This window comes from Perca flavescens, chromosome 7 (genome assembly GCF_004354835.1).
Source record: "Perca flavescens isolate YP-PL-M2 chromosome 7, PFLA_1.0, whole genome shotgun sequence".
NCBI lineage: Eukaryota > Metazoa > Chordata > Actinopteri > Perciformes > Percidae > Perca > Perca flavescens.
The window spans coordinates 32,310,548-32,330,202 of record NC_041337.1 but is presented as its reverse complement, the minus strand read 5'-3'; the positions used below and the strand labels follow the sequence as shown (position 1 = coordinate 32,330,202).

General features: G+C 39.3%; 1 protein-coding gene across 2 annotated transcripts in view; it reads right to left on the bottom strand.

Annotated features, from left to right (window-relative positions):
- Positions 1–1,527: 1,527 nt before the first annotated feature.
- Positions 1,528–19,655, bottom strand: part of hck (HCK proto-oncogene, Src family tyrosine kinase) — a 30,476-nt gene continuing 12,348 nt past the window's right edge. For both annotated transcript variants that reach the window (XM_028582494.1, XM_028582495.1), the window contains exons 2-13: positions 17,658–17,797; positions 13,924–13,957; positions 13,084–13,177; positions 12,405–12,500; positions 11,561–11,664; positions 10,105–10,254; positions 9,207–9,359; positions 8,930–9,112; positions 7,115–7,191; positions 6,362–6,515; positions 5,481–5,612; positions 1,528–3,917 (exon numbers count right to left, since the gene is read on the bottom strand). In XM_028582494.1, coding sequence (XP_028438295.1) covers positions 3,715–3,917; positions 5,481–5,612; positions 6,362–6,515; positions 7,115–7,191; positions 8,930–9,112; positions 9,207–9,359; positions 10,105–10,254; positions 11,561–11,664; positions 12,405–12,500; positions 13,084–13,177; positions 13,924–13,957; positions 17,658–17,789 — 1,512 coding nt within the window. In that variant the 5' untranslated portion in view covers positions 17,790–17,797 and the 3' untranslated portion in view covers positions 1,528–3,714. The remainder of the gene's footprint in view (positions 3,918–5,480; positions 5,613–6,361; positions 6,516–7,114; positions 7,192–8,929; positions 9,113–9,206; positions 9,360–10,104; positions 10,255–11,560; positions 11,665–12,404; positions 12,501–13,083; positions 13,178–13,923; positions 13,958–17,657; positions 17,798–19,655) is intronic.

The following is a 19,655-nucleotide window of genomic DNA, read 5'->3' as shown; positions in this document are numbered from 1 at the left end:
TGCCAGAAAGGGTTTTATTTTATGATTTTAATCCAAACCATTATCTTTTCCTAAACTTTACCAAGTAGTTTTGTTGCCTAAACCTACGAAGATTTCTGTCAGAAATTGCTTTTAGGCAGAAAACCCTGAATGCCAACTTTTCCCGTGCGTTTTTTTGATTAGCTTAATTAATAGGCTACATTTTTTTATTAGACACAACCAGATCTAGTAGCCTAGGCTAACAACAGCCTTATGGAAATAATTACTAAAATGACTACTAATACGAATAAATAGTCATTTGTTTAAAAAAAAAAGTGAAACAGGCCTAGTTGTTTGTTAAAGGTCCCATGGCATGAAAGTTTCACTTTATGAGTGTTTTTTTTTAACATTAATATGAGTTACCCAGCCTGCCTATGGTCCCTCAGTGGCTAGAAATAGTGATAGGTGTAAACTGAGCTCTGGGTATCCTTCTCTGCCTTTGAGAAAATGAAAGCTCAGATGGGCCAATCTGGAATCTTCTCCTTATGAGGTCATAAGGAGCAAGGTTACCTCCCCTTTCTCTGCTTTGACTGCCCAGAGAATTTGGCCCACCCGTGAGAGAGAGAGAGACATCATGGCTTTCAAACGAGCAAAGTGGCAGTTGGTCAAGGCCGCACCCCCACCCTCCACTTTGCCCCCCCCTCTCTCCTCCTCAATAACATTTAAAGCTACAGACACAGAAATGGCACATCCTAAGGAAAGCTCATTGTGGGACAGGCTCTAGTGGCTGTAATTCTGCACCAAGGCTGAATTTCGGGAAAGAGACTTCAGATACAGTATTAGGGGACCACTAAGGTCTATATAAAAGAGACTTTAGCTACAGCATTAGGGGACCACTAAGGTCTATATAAAAGAGACTTCAGATACAGTATTAGGGGACCACTAAGGCCTATATAAAAGAGACTTCAGATACAGTATTAGGGGACCACTAAGGTCTATATAAAAGAGACTTCAGATACAGTATTAGGGGACCACTAAGGCCTATATAAAAGAGACTTCAGATACAGTATTAGGGGACCACTAAGGTCTATATAAAAGAGACTTCAGATACAGTATTAGGGGACCACTAAGGTCTATATAAAAGAGACTTCAGATACAGTATTAGGGGACCACTAAGGTCTATATAAAAGAGACTTTAGCTACAGTATTAGGGGACCACTAAGGTCTATATAAAAGAGACTTCAGATACAGTATTAGGGGACCACTAAGGTCTATATAAAAGAAACTTCAGATACAGTATTAGGGGACCACTAAGGTCTATATAAAAGAGACTTTAGCTACAGTATTAGGGGACCACTAAGGTATATAAACGCATCCAAAGAGCACCATGTCATTGGACCTTTAAAGGTAGCCTATAGGATTTTACAAAAAACAATGTAGCCAGTAAGGCAGAGCCAACTTTGAACACTGTGTTTACAGTAGCAATACTCACTACATATTATGTCTAACTATCATGAGTAGCCTATCAATTCAAATAATTACCAGCAGCGACAGCAATAAAAATGCACATTTGAGTAGATTATAGTTTATTAACAGTGTATTTGAAAATTTTCACCACAGTTTCATTGAACGAAGCATCTAACAAAATATGCAAAGAGTTTTATAGTGATAAAGAAAAAAACAAAAACATTGAATAACTCTATGAATACATATACAGTGTTGGGCATTCCATAGAAAACTTCTCTCAGATATTATTGCTCACAGTTCTGTGGAAATACCAAATCATACAATGGCAAAATCTTAAATACTTAAAAATATTCCCTTTAAAATTCTTTGGATTTTGGTCCACAAAGCAGACTGCTGTTTCCAACAATACAATAATCACATTATCCAAACAGCATAGAAAAAATAGAGTAATGAGTCCTTCACTAAAAAAATGATAGACAAGGCATTTACTTTTGGAAAGATTATTGCATTCAATACACTAATATCAGTACCATTTGCACAAATAGATTATTTTTTCACACAGAAAAAGATGTGAAAATCTGTATGCACTACTTTTTAATTTAGTTTCCCAATGCAGAACAAAAGGATCAAAAAGCATTATCAGTTAAAATGGCTTCACATTAAATACCCTATTCCTAAATAATTATATGTATTTGTGTGTACACCTGTTTATATATACAGAGCGTATGGAATGTATTATAATGTTAGACTGAAAGAAAAGAAACCACTTTAAAAAAAAAAGGCACAATGAAGAAGTTATACTAAAACAAGCCATATCATACTGGAAAAAAATATATGTCTATGGAATATAAATAGAAGATGTAATCATATTTCAGCCATACAGTATATCTTGCTCTTTGTAAAGTCCACAATACCCACTCTTCTTTCACAGGAGGGGAGGGGACAAAGACAGCTTTGCCTGCTGAATTGTTGACATCAACATAGTATTATCAGCGCTGAGCACTGCACCTATTTCACTATTAAACATCTGTGCTGTGGTTATGCCTTCCTTTGATGGATGCACATTGTGTGCTGGAGCATAACAACTCACTACAGTCTTTTCCATGTGACTGCTTCCAGGTGGCCTTGTTTGTTGATGAATATGGCCATGTATCTTTACACGGCTTCCTGCAGACTCTGCATGTTGTGTAAATCACTTTAAAAGATGCTTGAATGTTAGGGACTGTACGAACATTATAAGAGGGGTGAGGGCAGAAAAGTAGGATGGCTATTTATCTTTTCTTATTGAGTCAAAAAAAGTAGTCAGAATGTTTTTTTACAGCACAGTGGAGGGCCTGTTTCCCCTCAGCCTTCTCTTGCAAATTTGTTAGAAGTGCCCTGTGCATCAGCAAGGCCTATCCAAGCCAAGACATGCTATTTTCACTTGGACATGTAGAGAAGAGTCTTGCATGGGTCCAGTTTTGCAGCCCACACCTTACCTCCAAAGCTAGGTAATGAAAATGACCCGTCACCAGTAATCATCCCTAGAGTGATATGCATTAGATCTCAGGTCACATTAGGTTTTCTGTGCAAAATGATTTGCAGGTTTTTCCCGAAATATAGTGATCCACATGACATGTAGCTGCAGATAAAACTAACACATACAGTATATATGTCAGCACATATTATGCACTGGTGACTACTGTATATGTCAATGTTGATTTACAAGACTGCTAGTGTGCATCCAGATGATTTGTGGGCAGTTTTGCGAAGATGAATATCCAGTTGATGCAGCTGTGGTTATGTGCTATGTTGTGCTGTGTCCCTGACCTAAGTATGAGGTAGGATTGAGTTGTCATAATATTTTAATAGAAATAATAACAATTACTCTTTATATTGCTTTTATATGTTGCGTCTCTCATCTGTGGTGATTTTACTTTATAATGTTCTTATTCAAAGGACGGAGGGCCCAATAAAAATTCTAATTTTTTTTAGAAAGAGTGATGCATAGCTTCCTTAAAAAAATAGTTAATAAAGTATCAACGCTCCCCAATAATTTTTGTACAGTCCCTTGTTGCAATACATTATGTGTGGATGAATGAGAAAGAGAAAGAGAGACAGACGGAGAGAGAATGGTAAAGAGAGAGCATGTGTGTGGATGTGTGTGTGTGTATGTGTGTGTGTGTGTGTGTGTGTGTGTATGTGTATGTGTGGGCTCTGAATTGCACTGCTGCACATATAAACTTGACTTGTTGTTACGTATGAATGGAACAGTACTATAAGAGAAAACCCGTCTGTGGATGTTAAGTCTCATGGCTGCTGCTGATACTGGCTCTCTGTGGCTGTGTAGAAATCCTCCAGGACACTCTGCAGGTAATCAAAGGTGGGACGGTCCTCAGGCTTGTTCTTCCAGCACTCCAGCATGATTTCATAGAGTTCGGTGGGACAGCTGTCCAGGCGCTGCATTCGGTAGCCCTTCTCCAGGGAACGGATCACTTCTGGGTTAGTCATCCCTGGAAATAAGAGCACACGATTGGTCAACACAGTCTACAAGCTTAAGAAAAAAAGCCTGGAGCGCTCAGAAGTTCAAAATAAATCATGAAGGTGCTCTTTGGAAAGGGAACACAAAACTTCAAAAGAGAAAAAAGGTCCAAGGCACTCTTCTTGTGAAAAAAATAAAACGCCTTCGTTATAACATTTCACAAGAAGAGTGCATTGGAGCTTTTTTCTCTTTTACAGTCTACAATCTATTTGATACATTTTCTATTTTCGTTTATTTGGTAGGAAATAATTATATAATGTCTTTAAATCAATTTACAGATGACTAATTCATAAATTCTATTTGTGTAAAATTGTATAAATTGAATATTCAAAGCAACATATTTTTATGGACTTAACACACGTGTGGGCTAATTCATTCCATTGTCATTGTGTCATACTGCACGTGTGTGTTAAAGGATACACAAATGACACTGAATGTGTCACAGTGCCTTTGACACAGCATAATGTGCTGGGGAAATTATACATTAGTTCTAAGAGTGGGTTAAAAGAGACTGCAAAACCACATCCTCCTAAACATAAATGAGCAATAGCTCATGGGCTGCATGGCATTCAATGACTATGGGCTGGGACGCTAGCGTCGTGTCTCTATGGATGGCAATGTTGGTCGGTTTGCCAGTTGACTGAAATATCTCAAAAACTACTGGATGGACTGCCAATAAACCTTATGTGGACATTCATGGTCCCCAGAGGACAAAGCCCTCTGACTTGGGTGATAGCCTCACTTTTTCTCTACAATAACATTAACATTTGTGGTTTTGAGTTAAATATCCAGACAACTATTAGATGAATTGCCATGCAATTTGGTTCATGTCGCCCTCAGGAGGAATTTGGTGATCCTCTGACTTTTTCTCAGGTCAACATTGTAATGTGTCCAATACTTGGTATACAATACTGGTTTATGACCAAAATACCTGCAAAACTAACGACATCCCATCAGCCTCAGCCAAGCTTTGTGTTTATTGCTAGCAAATGTTAGCCTGCTAAAACGCTAAATTAAGATGGTAAATATGGTAAACATTATACCTGCTAAACATCAGCATGTTAGCCATGACATTGTGAGCATGTTAACATGCTGTTAGCATTTAGCTCACTGTGCATGCCTATGAACAGCTTCATAGAGCTACTAACATAGCGGTAGCCTTGTTACAGCTGCACCTGGCATCAAGGGATAACTGAAATGATACTAAATGATATTCTATCAAGGACTAAGGTAACAAAAAGGATACTACGAGTGGCCCTTAACTCTCAACAAAGTAGCTCTTAGAAAAGATTTTCCATTCTGCCTCTATCTCTAAAAAAAAAATCCAAATTCACAACTGGCAACCTCTTTCAACATGGCATTATCTTCCCACCTATGGAAGGCCACTTTATACCAAGGCCAAGATAAATAATGGGCTGAATTCAGGTGTAAAAATGGGACACAACTTTTATGTGCTAACTGCAAGTGCAAGGTCTGCTCTGTAGAGGCATTCTGGCAAATACTATATCAAAGTTGAAATCAGTGATCCACTTACCTGGGTATGGTGTGCGTCCATAGCTGATAATTTCAGTCAGCAAGATGCCAAAGGACCAGACGTCAGATTTGATGGTGAAAGAGCCATAGTTGATGGCCTCAGGGGCTGTCCATTTGATGGGGAATTTGGCTCCTGGTTATAAAGGAAAATTGAAAAAGAAATGAAGTAATGTTGACTTTGTTATTGATACTGTACATTAGCTGGCTCCTAATAACACTGCTGAGGAGATACACATCCTCTGCTCATTCAGTAAGCCATATATAGCAAGGCACTCTCTATTCTTCACCCATTACTATTTAGCCACTTATGTTGTAGTCTATATCTACGACGTTCCACTTCCGTGATTGCTACGGTCGGGCCGGAAATTCCACCGGTCGATTTCTGAGGACTATGGTTAACTGCTCCTCAGATCTCTGCAAGTTAAATCCAAACAGCTAGCTAGACTATCTGTCCAATCTGAGTTTTCTGTTGCACGACTAAAACAACTTTTGAACGTACACGTTCCACCAAAACAAGTTCCTTCCCGAGGCTATCTTGCTGCGGCACCGTGGCACCGTCTGTCCGGCGCATAGCATCGCCCAAGACGATTGTGATTGGTTTAAAGAAATGCCAATAAACCAGAGCACGTTTTTCTCCCAACCTGGAATGTTGTGTGGACTAGCCAGACCCTCCTCCGCAGCACCGTGGAGGAAGGTCTGGCAATGCAAGACTACTTATGTTGTAATCCGACAGCTCGCTGAAACAAAGTAATTTCCCCTGAACTGATGAAACCGTGACTGCAAACATTTAATCTGTTCTGGGGAATCAGTTCCCTATTTCTCAGTCACTTCTGCTGATGACACGTAGCTACCGAACATTTGACAGTGAATATTGCGTCGTACCTTCCCTGGCTGTGTACTCGTTGTCTTCAATGATGCGAGCGAGGCCAAAGTCAGCAATTTTGCACACTAAAGCCTTATTGACCAGGATGTTGGCAGCTCTTAGGTCTCTGTGGATGTAGTTCCTCTGCTCAATGTAGGCCATGCCCTCTGCGATCTAGAGACAAAGTTTAAAAGCATTACAGGTGCACAAGAATTTTTGTGCGTTGCCCTTAGAGTCATTTTTCCAAAAAAATATAAGCAATACAATGAAAATACAAAGCTATTTAAATATAACAATATAAATAAATAAATACATATAAAGTAGAACAATTTAAAGACAAATATAAAGGCAAAAAAGTTGTAAGATAAAGTTGAAATTGTACATACACTGTATAAAAACTTCTAGTGAATACAGATATTATTGATATTTTTGGTCCGGAGATTTTTCACGTTGTTGCACACAGAAAAACATAATTTTGCACTGGCAATGGAATTGTATAAAACAGCCTGAAACAGCATATGTCCACACTAGCAGCATTTCCTTATTGAAACACTTTAATGCAATTGCAGAATCAGACAAATCTGAACTTAAATAAGCAGATATTGAATAATATAATGCACTTTTAACAAAGTCCCGAGAGAGCAATAGATTACTGAATTCAAAAAGGATTTGTTGATCTAAAACACCAAACAACCAAACAACTAGAGGATTGGTCTTGCGAGCTGTAATAGTAGATGGAGGACTGATGGTAATTGTGACTGATTGAATCTCACCTGGGCCGAAAAGTCAATGAGTTTGGGGAGCTGGACACGGTTGCCCTCATCACTCTTTAAGAAGTCTAATAAACTACCTGTAGGAACACAAAAACACACACACACATGTGCGTGTTAACGCATGCTTCATGTATAGCTCAATGTGTTGGACACATCTTCAATATAAGCAAATATCTGTGACCTGGTGGTGCAAAAAATGGATATCCTTTACAGACATTTATTGACAAAGGTTCAACCAATATTTTTTTAATATTAAATATAAAGCCGGGACTTCAACGCGTTAAGGTTAATTAATTACAGACTTTAATGCGTTAATTAATTACACAAAAAATAACACGTTAAACATTTTTTACGCATTTTAATCACACTTATTTTTGCACCGCGGGACGTTTCTCACTGGATGAGTTTTGGCGGACCAATTATACTGGAGCACCAACTAGCGTTCATGACTTCAGACCTTTTATATATCTCAATGCTTCAGACAACAACAAACCACAGTGAACATGAACGAAGAAGCTGACGAGACTGCTTTGGTTGGCTCCGTGGATGGGAAATTTTGTTATAAAAAACGAACGGATGGAAGCGTCGATTAGAGCATGGTTGTGTGCATGCTATGCAACAAGGAATTCGCATATCACCGCAGCACATCGAGCCTCAAGTATCACCTCAACGCAAAACATTTAGCAGCTAGCGTGGACGTTAGCCCGACTCCGAGTTCAAGGACCCACACCCAACCTACACTCCACCAGATGACTGGTTTAAGGACCGGGGTAACTAAGTCTGAATGTACTTGAAAGTATTGTGTTTTCCTTAAAAAAACATAGTTTACAGAAGGTCTACCTACCTATAGGCTACCTGAATTTCTGAAATGTACTATATTTCTAAATATGCTATTGCTACACTTAATGGCAAAAATTGCACTGGTCTGCTGGACTTGGTTGAACAAAAATAAACAATATTGTGTTGCTTAAGCTTATGTATTAAGTCATTATTCAATGGTATACTAAAAATCCATGTGAAAAAAATTACTTCTCACTGTTCTCAGGTCAAATATTTATGGAATTAAAATGCGATTAATTTCGATTAATTAATTACAAAGCCTGTAATTAATTAGATTGTTTTTTAATCAAGTCCCGGCCCTAGTTAAATACATTTCGCTTCCACTGCTAATACCAGGGAGCTCTAACTATTGCAACCGTTAATCCATTTCTTTGAACAAACTATTTGAATAGGTTATTCATAACATTTAGCTTTCTATTTAAACCATTTAGCCATTACTTTAAGACTTCTCTGCTTGCTTGCTACCAAGTTTCCAAGTGCCACACGTATAGTGTTCGGATGTGCATCTGACTCAATATGCAGATTAAGAAAGAAAAATTAAAAGAAATGCAAAAGTACCCTCAGGGGTACACAGTGATTTGCCATTCAGTTATATTGGGTTTTAGCATAATATGTTATAGAGCACACACACACACACACACACACACACACACACACACACACACACACACACACCTTTCTTCAGTTAAATTGTTGTAGAGTTTTTATAAGCTGTCTATACAAAAAAAACTAATATTTGTTGGTATAAATTAATACATTTGAAGCACCACGAACACGTGCACACACACGCATGCACGCACACGCACACGCACACACACACACACACACACACACACACACTCACACTCACAAACACACACCTTTCTTCAGTTAAATTGTTGTAGAAAAAAAACTATTATTTGTTGGTATAAATGGATAAATTTGAAGCACCACGCACACGCACACATGCATGCACGCACACATGCACGCACAAACCTTTCTCCATGAACTCTGTGATGATATAGATAGGCTCCTCCTTGCTGACCACGGCATTGAGTCGGACCAGTTTGTCGTGCTGTAGACTTTTCATCAGGTTGGCCTCGCCCATGAAGGCTTCCACTGACATGCTGCCAGGCTTCATGGTCTTCACTGCTACTTTGGTGTGCTTATTGTATGTAGCTTAAAGCAAAAACAAGATTTGGAATTAGAAAATGAATGTTTTATCTTCCCATCTCCATCAATAACTGGCTTTTATAATATTGATATATCTCACCCATCCAGACTTCTCCAAACTGGCCAGCACCAAGCTTCCTTTCCAGTTTGAGGGATGATCTCGGGATTTCCCAGGCATCTTTCTCCCACGGTTTCTCAGGTTTGGGGCTCAGGCACGGGTTGGTCAGTGTTTGGCAGAGGCCATCTCCCTGCTCTGGAATTAACACAAAACACAAGTCGTGATTGGATTTTGTAATGTGTTTATGTCTAGTGTAAAGAGTCATTGCAGTGGTGTAGTCTACGTGATACGCAGGTATATGCAGTATACCCACTTAAAAAATGCCCAATGACACGCAACAACAGACTTTCCATTATATTTTTGATATATTTTGAATTGTCATGTGGCCAATATATAAATATGCAGTTTGAGTATACCCACTACAATACATTAAACTACAACACTGAGTCATTGTGTAGAGTTTTATTTTTCTCCATTTTACACAATGTTTTTATACAATAGAAATAAGCACGGTGTTGTTCTTATTTGTGAGGAAAATTATTTAATAATTTCACAAAACAGTTCGGCAAAAATAAAAACCCCTTCATGCTGATGCTAGTAATGATGACGAGCAATAAAATGTATCACTTTAATAATGACACTGATCATTTTCACATAGGCTGAGGTATTAAAGTCGGCCAGTAGAGTGTACAATGCATTACTATAAGCACACAGACTAAACTGAAGTTACACTTTTCCACCATTACACAGAAACATTTGGAGCCCCCCCCCCCTCCCCCTATTATTACTAAGGATCCCCCCTTTTCTCCTTAAATCATCATTTTGATGACAAACAATTAGTCAACAAGCCAACTTAAACACTCGGCTGTGAGGAACTAAAATCATTCAGTGACAAACTATCTGGAAACAAGTCTAAAATCTGACAGTACAGTGGACTCACTCTTGTAATGGCTGACCAGCTCCTGCAGGGTGCTGAAGGTGTTGCGGGGAGAGATGTAGAACCCTCCGTTGTCCAGCGTACGGATCTTATAATGTTTAACAGTGTCACCGGACTGAGCATCAAGGTCCCTGACAGACAGGGAGTAGCTGCCTGTAGTAAAAGAGAAAGAAATACTTGTTACCAGTTACCATGTCACCCATAGGGGGATTTGTTTTTTAAATGCTGATACCAATATTTTTTCACTGACATTTTAAAATCTATATTTGTATGTCAGTAGATTCCAAAGATGTGCATTCTTGTGAGTAGCTTCTGGGACTGCCTGCACACTTAAACGTGGGAATTTAGAATGGCACTAACATCCATTTGAAGGACTCGCAAAATACAGATTCAAAAGAGAATAATCAAAATCAGAAATACAGAGGCCAAGATATCCTGACTTTTACTTTATTATGGGTTAAGCTCCAAAATTGCTGGATCCTACATTCCCCATAATGCAACTCAATAGCATGTTTCATTCCTCCTAAATGCCCTCTTCTTTTGAATCTCTCACCTCCAGTTAGCAATGTAGTCTTTCTGTTAAAAATGTTGAAGTTGCAAGCGTAAAAAGCGATATAACCCTGAGGACATGTTGTGTTTTCCAGCTTTAGAGGGCTCCCTCCAGAGCCACAGAAGACTTTAAACAACTGTTTGCTCAAGTTGGATAGTAATATTCATTATTAAAGAAATAATTAAAATCATGTTGGCCACATGGGGGCAGCGGAAACAAGCTGTGAACACAACATTGGCATACCATCACTGTTTCAAATTGATATGACTAACATGTTAGCAAACAATAGCCTATATAAACATCCAGTAGACACTGAGCTAGATTAGCATTCATTTGGCCTTATGTGTATTGCAAGCTGACAAACATAAGTCATTAGAATATTAATTCACTCTCATTTTAACTCTGGTTTGGTCTCTAACAACTCCTGAGTTGTAGGGGTTTATCAGAAAGCTGTTATGATGAAAATAGCAGCGTCTGAAAGCAACACCAATAAGATTTGTCAGTACGAGTATTATAGTAATATAGACCATATTAACATTACACACAGTCATCCCGTCCATTGTTAATATAAAAATCTGAATAATAGCAGCTTTAATGGCCAAATTTTAACAAAGTCATGCTAACCTACGTATCTAGTACTCTTTGTAAGAAAGGTGTGCTACAAAATGTTTGTATCGTACACCGAATGTATTTACAGTGACTTAAAACGAGCAAAGTACAAGAAATTAAAATTAAATTCATTTGTGCCTCTCTGTTAAAAACACAACTTCTGCAGCGACCGGCAAGATAACATTGTAACATTTGTCAGTTGAGAATTTTTTTTTTGTCTGTCAATAATGTCTCATTATGACTACTAAGACTGCTCCATTAAAGGAAAAATGAGCTGTGTTTTTAATGTCTTTTACTCACCCTGGGTGGTCTCACTGTCTCGGATCATGTAGGATCCCAATTTGTTGCCAGGGGCCAGCAGCTGCCTCTCAGCATCTTTCCTGCTCACGCCCTTAAAGAACCACCTTAAAAACAAAACAGGAAACAGATGAGTTAGTACAGAAACCTCCCAACGGCTCTTCCTGTGCGAGCCTTTATGCTCCCTTCATATTGTGTGCTTTGTTTCCTTGTTCATTTCCACTGTGAGAGAAAATAAAAAACGTTCCATCTAAATGTGTTACATGATACTAGGACATTTAGTTTTTTTAAAGGCATGCTATATTATCATAGTTAGTTTATCATTAATAATCAATAATGCAAAAATGTCATAGTCATATTATAGCTTCAGTGTCGCACTGCCTGCTCTAAGTCATTCCTACCACAGGCAATACAACTTTTTAAGCCTTCATCACTGAGTGTTAGATAAGACTCATATACATCACAAGACTGCACTTAGTGTAATAACAACTACTTAAAAGTGTAACTATTTAAGTAGTATTCCCAACTTGTAAATACATTTGTACATTCTTTCCTTTATTTTTGAATAGCTGTTCTTGTACTCTATCCTATTTAGTATGTCTTGTATAGTCTGTATGTGTGCTGTGTGTCTGATATTTGTTTATCGGTGTTTTTCCTGTTATAGCACTGAAATTACCCAATTTGGGATCAATAAAAGTCTATCTATCTATCTATCTTTCTATCTATCTATCTATCTATCTATCTATCTATCTATCTATCTATCTATCTTATTAAAAAACAACAGCAGTTTTCACTAGTGAGATACTGATAATGCATATAAATGTGTTTTCAATGTGAGAACACTTACTCTTCTGCCTCCAGAGTATCTTTGGCCACATAATTACTGGGGATGTAGCCTTCCTGACCTGAACTGATTAACATAGCTCTCCACCACTCCCCCGATCTGCAGAGAGAGAGAGAGAGAGAGAGAGAGAGAGAGAGAGAAAGACAAACAAACGTGCATCGTTGTTTCCAAAGGTCTCCATTTGTGCCCTTCGAGACTACAACGCAACCCCGGAGTTTTCAAACCAAAATGGAGGCAGCTGTGTGTCCAGAAGTCTCAGTTTTAGGGGCTCTGAAACTCCGGAGTAGTGTTAACGCGAGGCAAAAGATATTTGTTTCTAAACCAAAGCGTAGTAGCGTAGATGTAGCCTAAGTGCTGCTACAATTGTGTCAGTGGTTCGTCATCACAGCTGACCTAAGCATCTTAACAAATGTACTAAGCAAAAAAAACAAAGTAGTAAGCTGCACAATGGCCAGCCTTCTTCATCATTTATTGATTTCTTGCAACCAAAACATAGTAGTTTAAATGTGACCAAAGACACAAGTGTGACTATCTCGTGCTGACAAAGACATGACAAACCATGTTTTACAAGTCCATAAACTGTCAAAAAATGTTGGACCCACAATTAACTTATTATTTCTTGTATACTTATTCTTATATCTGAAGCAACAAAGAATAAATGCTATCCTTCACTGATACTTACTCCTCTAAGATTTTGAGTTTATCTCCCTTCTTGAAGCCAAGGTCACCTTCATGAATGGCTTCATAGTCGAACAGGGCCATGGCAATACTCTCTCCTACAGCAGCATTGCCCGGAAAATAAGAAAAGCAGAAGGCTTCATGTTGGAACATTGTGCTCTTGATATGCAGAAAAAAAAAAAAATGTCCCTTTTGCATTGTCATTCACTTTCTGAAGAATTGCATGCTCAGATATTTTGGCCTGAGAGAACATCTGTGTGCTTGTAAAACAGACAAAACAATCACTGTATACACTTAAAAAATGACTATGGAGCTGAACCCAAGCCTGCTTATCTTGGCTTGTGAAAAGTCAAAAATGAGGTTTTAACCCAACATCCCTGATATGTGACAGTGTGTACATGAGAGTGCACAATGACTCAGCGTCAGTGAATGTTTTTTTTTTTTCAGTAGACACCGACTCACATCTTTCTTCGGGTTCACCGTACTTTGGCTATGTAACTGACTTCCTTGATAATAATAGCAGTGCTGGTCTGTTTTGGAGGCCTGTGTGGTGAGTCGCTCTGTGTCGACTCACACCTCACTCTCTTTCCACTCGCTCACATGTTGTGCTGAGCTTCGGACAGACCTAGATGATGCTGTTAAAAAATCTCTAAAGTCTCGATGGCAGACTCTATGGTGGTGTTGACAATACAAGGGGGGAGGTTTGAAATAAACCTGCCATCGAATGACCTCATGGTTCCTTAGTGATTGACTTTTGATACACAAGATACAGAGACACATACAGCTGCTTAAGGGATTGCAATACATACTGTGGAGCTGCAGCAGTAAAAAGATTGAAACTCACCATCTGAAGAGATTGCATTGGATGGCATTTTGCTCTGTAGAGAGAAAGACACAGATATATTCTGTTTAAGGCTCAAGAGAAGAGGTCAAGTTCTGTCAAGTATTAATTCCCAAATTTGTAGTTGATTCAAAGTGAGAGAAAAAAAACTTTATTAAAGCTGCAATAATTAATTTGTCAAATCACATTTGTTAAGGCAAATGTAGTCTATATCCACGATGTTCCACTTCCGGGATTGCTCCATTGCCGCTGGAAAATTCCGCTGGATTTCACTCTTTTTGGTCGGATGTCCGTTACCTTCTGCTTTCTTTGTGTTGGAATTTTAAACTCCGATCGTTTTCTGAGGACTCTGGTTAACGGCTCCTCAGATCTCTGCAGGGTAAATCCAGACAGCTAGCTAGACTATCTGTCCAATCTGAGTTTTCTGTTGTACGACTAAAACTACTTTGAACGTACACAAGTTCCACCAAAACAAGTTCCTTCCTGAGGCTATTTTGCAGAGGCGCCAGTGCTTAACGCTGCCCATGATGATTGTGATTGGTTTGAAGCAATACCAATAAAACCAGATTGGGGAGTGGGTGATAGAGCGAGGGAGAAAGTCAGAGAGTGACGGCAGAGAGTGATTAGCTTCAGAGCGAGTAGTAACTCTAGAGTCCTAGTGAGAGAAACAAAGTGTCTCCCCTGTGCTTTCTGACCACGGTGGGAAATCTGTAGCAAGAAAAGTTAACCCTCTCCTCGATTTCGCAACCAAGCCACGGCCGAGCAACGTGTGTTGCCGCGACGTGTAGGGCTACGGCGTAGGGTCCGGTGTAGGTTTGTGCCTCCACGCACCTACGTACGTAGCAACGGCGTAGATTTTACGCAGAAGTATAAATCAAACTGTTGAAACTACACTTAGTAGTTGGTAAAGTCTGTGCTACTTGTCTGTCTGTTGTTGCTGGTGCTAAGCAAGTAGCTTACGGTGGACTTTTAGAGCGTTTTCACTTCAAACACCTGACAGCTGGGAAATGACAATGATGAGAGCCGTGAGAGCGAACCAACACATTTCAGTTGCGGGCCTTGAAAACTAAAAACAATTAGCTGGAAGATGCTAAAAAACGCTTTGTGAAGCTGCAGAGTTGGCCGACAATGTTCTGTTGGTTCGTCACTCGGAGCGATCCCTATTCACATCAAACGTATATTGATTAGTGCAGTGTTAAACAACATACTGTGTATCTGACATAATGTGTATCAGTTGATTGAACACTTTGTATATGACGTGCCCAGTATAAACTTAAAGGAGACCTATACTGTTTTCACGTTCATACTTGTATTTTGTTTATCTACTAGAACATGTTTACGTGCATTAAAGCTGTGGTGGGTAGAAAGCAAAAAAAAAAAATTTGAAGTAGAGTAGGACCTCTCCCTATCCCCTATTTGTTACATGAGCATATGCATGTGCCCATGGCTGCTACACCTGTATTATTCACTGTCTGGCTGAGACGCTCTGTTGGAGTGCCTGTCCCTCCCGAAAAAGCCCAGTGGGCTCTGATTGGTCAGCGTTTCTGGGTCGCCTCGCATCTGTGCTCTGCTTTCGCTCTGTACTTGCAGCTTCAGACCAATAAAGGCTTGTAAACCAAAAGCTACACATCCAGACATTGGGAAGAAATAAACAACATCTGCAACCAAGATAACAAGTTTTCCTGACGTTGACACTAGCGTGCCTGCCTGGAGCAGATGACCATATATACTGTAACCGTCCCAGTATATCGTGACGGAGAGAAAGAAATCTGAGTTTTTTTTGCTGACAGGGATATGTTAACATCATTATTTAAAGTTTTGGCCACAATTAATATGTACATTTGACATTGTCACATTATAGCTATGACAGAAAATAGGGAAAAGCATAATAGGTCTCCTTTAAAATCTATTCTGGCATTGCAGTGGGAAAGATTATCCAAAGCATTATTGTCATTCGTTGTCACGAAATATTACTTGCCACATTAAAGCAAATCAAGCTTATATTTCAATAACATAATTGATCAAATTTCCATTCATCTAGTTGAGACCCAAATGCATCTAGAATAAAGCCACTGCCCAGAAAACAAACACTTTAAAGGAAGGGAGGAAGGAAGGACTTTGTCTTATCAACTTGCAAAATCAGCACGTTGACGGCAGTTATCTTTACTTAGGTTTGGGTGTTTGTAGTGGGTTTCTTAGATGGTTTTTAACAACATTAACAAGGGTATAATGAGCTGAGCTGTCTAAGGACCAGACAGTACGACAGACTATCTTTAAATGTAGACATCTTAGAGCTACAGTTTATAATACAATACGGTGGTTTATGTCTGAGTTGAGGGAGGTCCTATGTGTTGCTAAATACTGAAGTTTATACGTCTCCTGCCTGAGTGCTCTGGTTCTGCTTCTGTCACTTCCTCTTTCTTCACTGAGGGTGCAAGAGTTGTTACAGTCAGCTGACAGGAAACAGTAGCCAGAGGAACCACACTTTCACACCGCAGCACTGCTACGTACGCATGGCTCAGATCAAAGTCTGGCCAGTATGCAAACTAGCCACGGGAACATGTTCGGAGTGTACGTTGGCGCATATCTATTCTCTCTGAAAACTCTCTCATATCACTACCAGTAACCAACGACTTTTCTCTATTGTCTACCACGTCTACTTTCACTGCTTCTGCAACTGACACCATTGATCTTCCCCATTCTTTATTTAAAGCCAGGGCACCGCTGCATGTGTGTGTGCGTGCCCATTTTTATTGGCAAAAAAGTTCACAAACACTATATGGTCAGATATATATATATATATGCGGAGTGGTGATGGTGCAGTGGATATGACACATACCTTTGGTGTGGGAGACCTGGGTTCGATTCCCACTGCGATACATCAACCAATGTGTCCCTGAGCAAGACGCTTAACCCCTAGTTGCTCCAGAGGCGTGCGACCTCTGACATATATAGCAAATGTATGTCGCTTTAGATAAAAGTGTCAGCTAAATGACATGTAATGTAATATAATGTGGCTAGTAAACATCTGAATTCATATTCAATGGTGGGAAGTAACTAAGTATATTTACTCAAGTACTGTATCTAAGCACAATATTTCCATTTGATGCTATTTTACTCCACAACATTTATCAGTTAGTTATAGTTACAGATCAACCTTTTCAACTTGTGGTCCCCTGAAAAAAGAAAAAAAAAAGAAGTCTAGCGGAGGCCCTTGGGGGTGAATTTGAGACAGAAAAAGGTAAAGTTATCCAGTAGTTCCTTCCCCAAAAAGAAAAGATTAGAGAAACAGTAGCAGAAATTTCCTGCGCCATTAGTCATCTCACAACCTCTCAGATTTATCCTGTGACCCTTTGGAGGGGATTGGACCCCAAGGTTGTTAATCACTGAATTAAAGTACCCAACAACTTTTTTTTGTCTTTCTCATTTTTTTTGTTGTCATTTTGTGCTTTTAGAGCTGACCCATCAGATTGGACAGATCAGCTAGCTAGCTATCTGGATTTACCCTGCAGAGATCTGAGGAGCAGTTACCCATAGTCCTCAGAAATCCACCAGAGTTTAGAATAATGCCAACACAAAGAAAGAGGAAGGTGACGGACATCTGGCCGAAATGAGGGCCATCCGGCAGAATTTCCAGCGGAACCTGAACAATCCTGGAAATGAAACGTCGTCGATATATACTACTTGCCATGTGATGAACAGCAACGTGTTACTTTTCTCACAACATTACTGCTTACAGCTTTGCTCATGGAGTTCCCTGCGGTGGGGTCTTTGACATAGTGGGCTGTGTGCGCACGGTTCTGCAGATCGTCGTTACCCGTCCCTTTGCTGAGAGCCTCCTGCTCCTTCTTTGAGCCCACGCAGCCCATGGTGCCTTCTGCAGGAGGACAACAGAGAAGAAACAGCAAGACATTAAAGCTGTGGACACCAGCAGAAAAACGCATTGAGATGTCACATGTAATAGTCAGGCCTAGTCAGGGCTGCACGATATGAGGAAAATGGCCAACTGATGTTTGACTGACATTACGATTGCGATATGACTCACGATATTGGAGGGAATGATCATTTTTGTATCATTATTCTCATTTTCATTGAAAAGTATAACATAAAAAAAAAATCTAATGATTATAGTGGGATCTTCGCAAGGATCTGTACCAAAGAAAAAATCTGTAGAATATGATTTGTAGGGTGGGATGTTTCTGCAGCACCACAATACAGTACTTAATTTAGAATGGTTTGACACATATTTTGTCTTTACACATACACTGTTGTTTTTTTAGCACTAACTAAAATGTAGGTTAACACTGAATGAGTGTTGTGTATCCTTGTGTTTATGTTATATGTGTATCCTTGGTCTTTTGCAGAACCAAACCTATACAGGGTTGGAGGTATGTACTACTTGTGCTTAATATGAATGGTTTATTTCAAACAACATAAAAATAAAAAATAAAAATATTTAAAATAAAAGACACAGTATTTCACTTTAAGAAAAAGAAAAAATAAGCAAAAATAAATGAATACTCTTAAATAATTAGTGTACTCTTGTCTGAAAAGGAGTAGTAAAAAGCAAAATGCTTTTCTGGTCGTATACCCTTTTTGAATTGTCCATAACCTTGTCAAAGTGTTTTTAATCTATTGTTTTTAAAATAAACAACCATACAACCCTTTAACTGAAAATCAATTCAAAAAACATTTGCAGATCAGTTAATCGATCAAGTTACTATTCCATTGGGGTGGTAGTACGTAGTAGGGTCGCAGGTTAAAGTCCCCGTACGGACCAAAATACGAAGGGTGGATTGGTAGCTGGAGAGGTGCTAGTTCACCTCCTGGGCACTACCGAGGTGCTCTTGAGCAAGGCACCGAAACCCCCAAATGCTTGGGGCACTCCATTAGTGTGTATAGCATGTATAGGTCCTGAGCATGTGTGTAATTCAGGCCTGTGTTTAATGTGTGTGCGACTGTAACTAACTAAATTGTTGTTTTGTAAATTGTAAATTGTGAATTTCACAAAATGAGATGAAAAAGACAAAAAATAAGAAAATCATTTTCTTAATGAAATAATTGGTTCATGTACCATCCTTATACTGTCCATCCATTCTATTTATCAAGCACAATAAGCTTCTAAATAGAACAAACTGAAATAAGTTTACACCAAATACATTTGGTACCCCTAAAATCCCATGTGGCCCCAGCCAGGCCCCTCCTGGGCCTCTGGCCCCTCCTCCGCGGTCGGGTTGGATGGACTGATGGGTTAAACAAACACAGGAGTTTCACACAGGACACTGCTGTTTATGTCCTGCGTGAAATCTGTGTGAAAGTGAAACAGTATCTTTAAAACACAGATGCTCTGTAATGCAAGTCTGGTTGACGGAGGTATTTTGGAATCTGAACAGGTTTCCTGTGGCTGTGCAGCTCAGTCCATGGCTATACTGTAACTACAGAGAGCATCGACGGCTTACTTTTGTTACGCAACCAAAGCATTCTCATGAACGGATCCGTACGATATTGTATGACATTACGTGTCGACCCGTCACATGACGGTTAATTGTAACGGCCTATATAGTTCCATTTAGCTGAGAAAGGGTGACTGTGATCCGGGTACAGGGCACCGGTCAATTCAGCGACCTTTACAGTTGGGTTTAGCCGACATAAAGGAGATTGTCCTGCCGCGACGGCAGTTAAGTTTAGGCGTTAAAAGATTAGAAGAAAGTTTTTGGTGTGGGTTAAAAAAAACT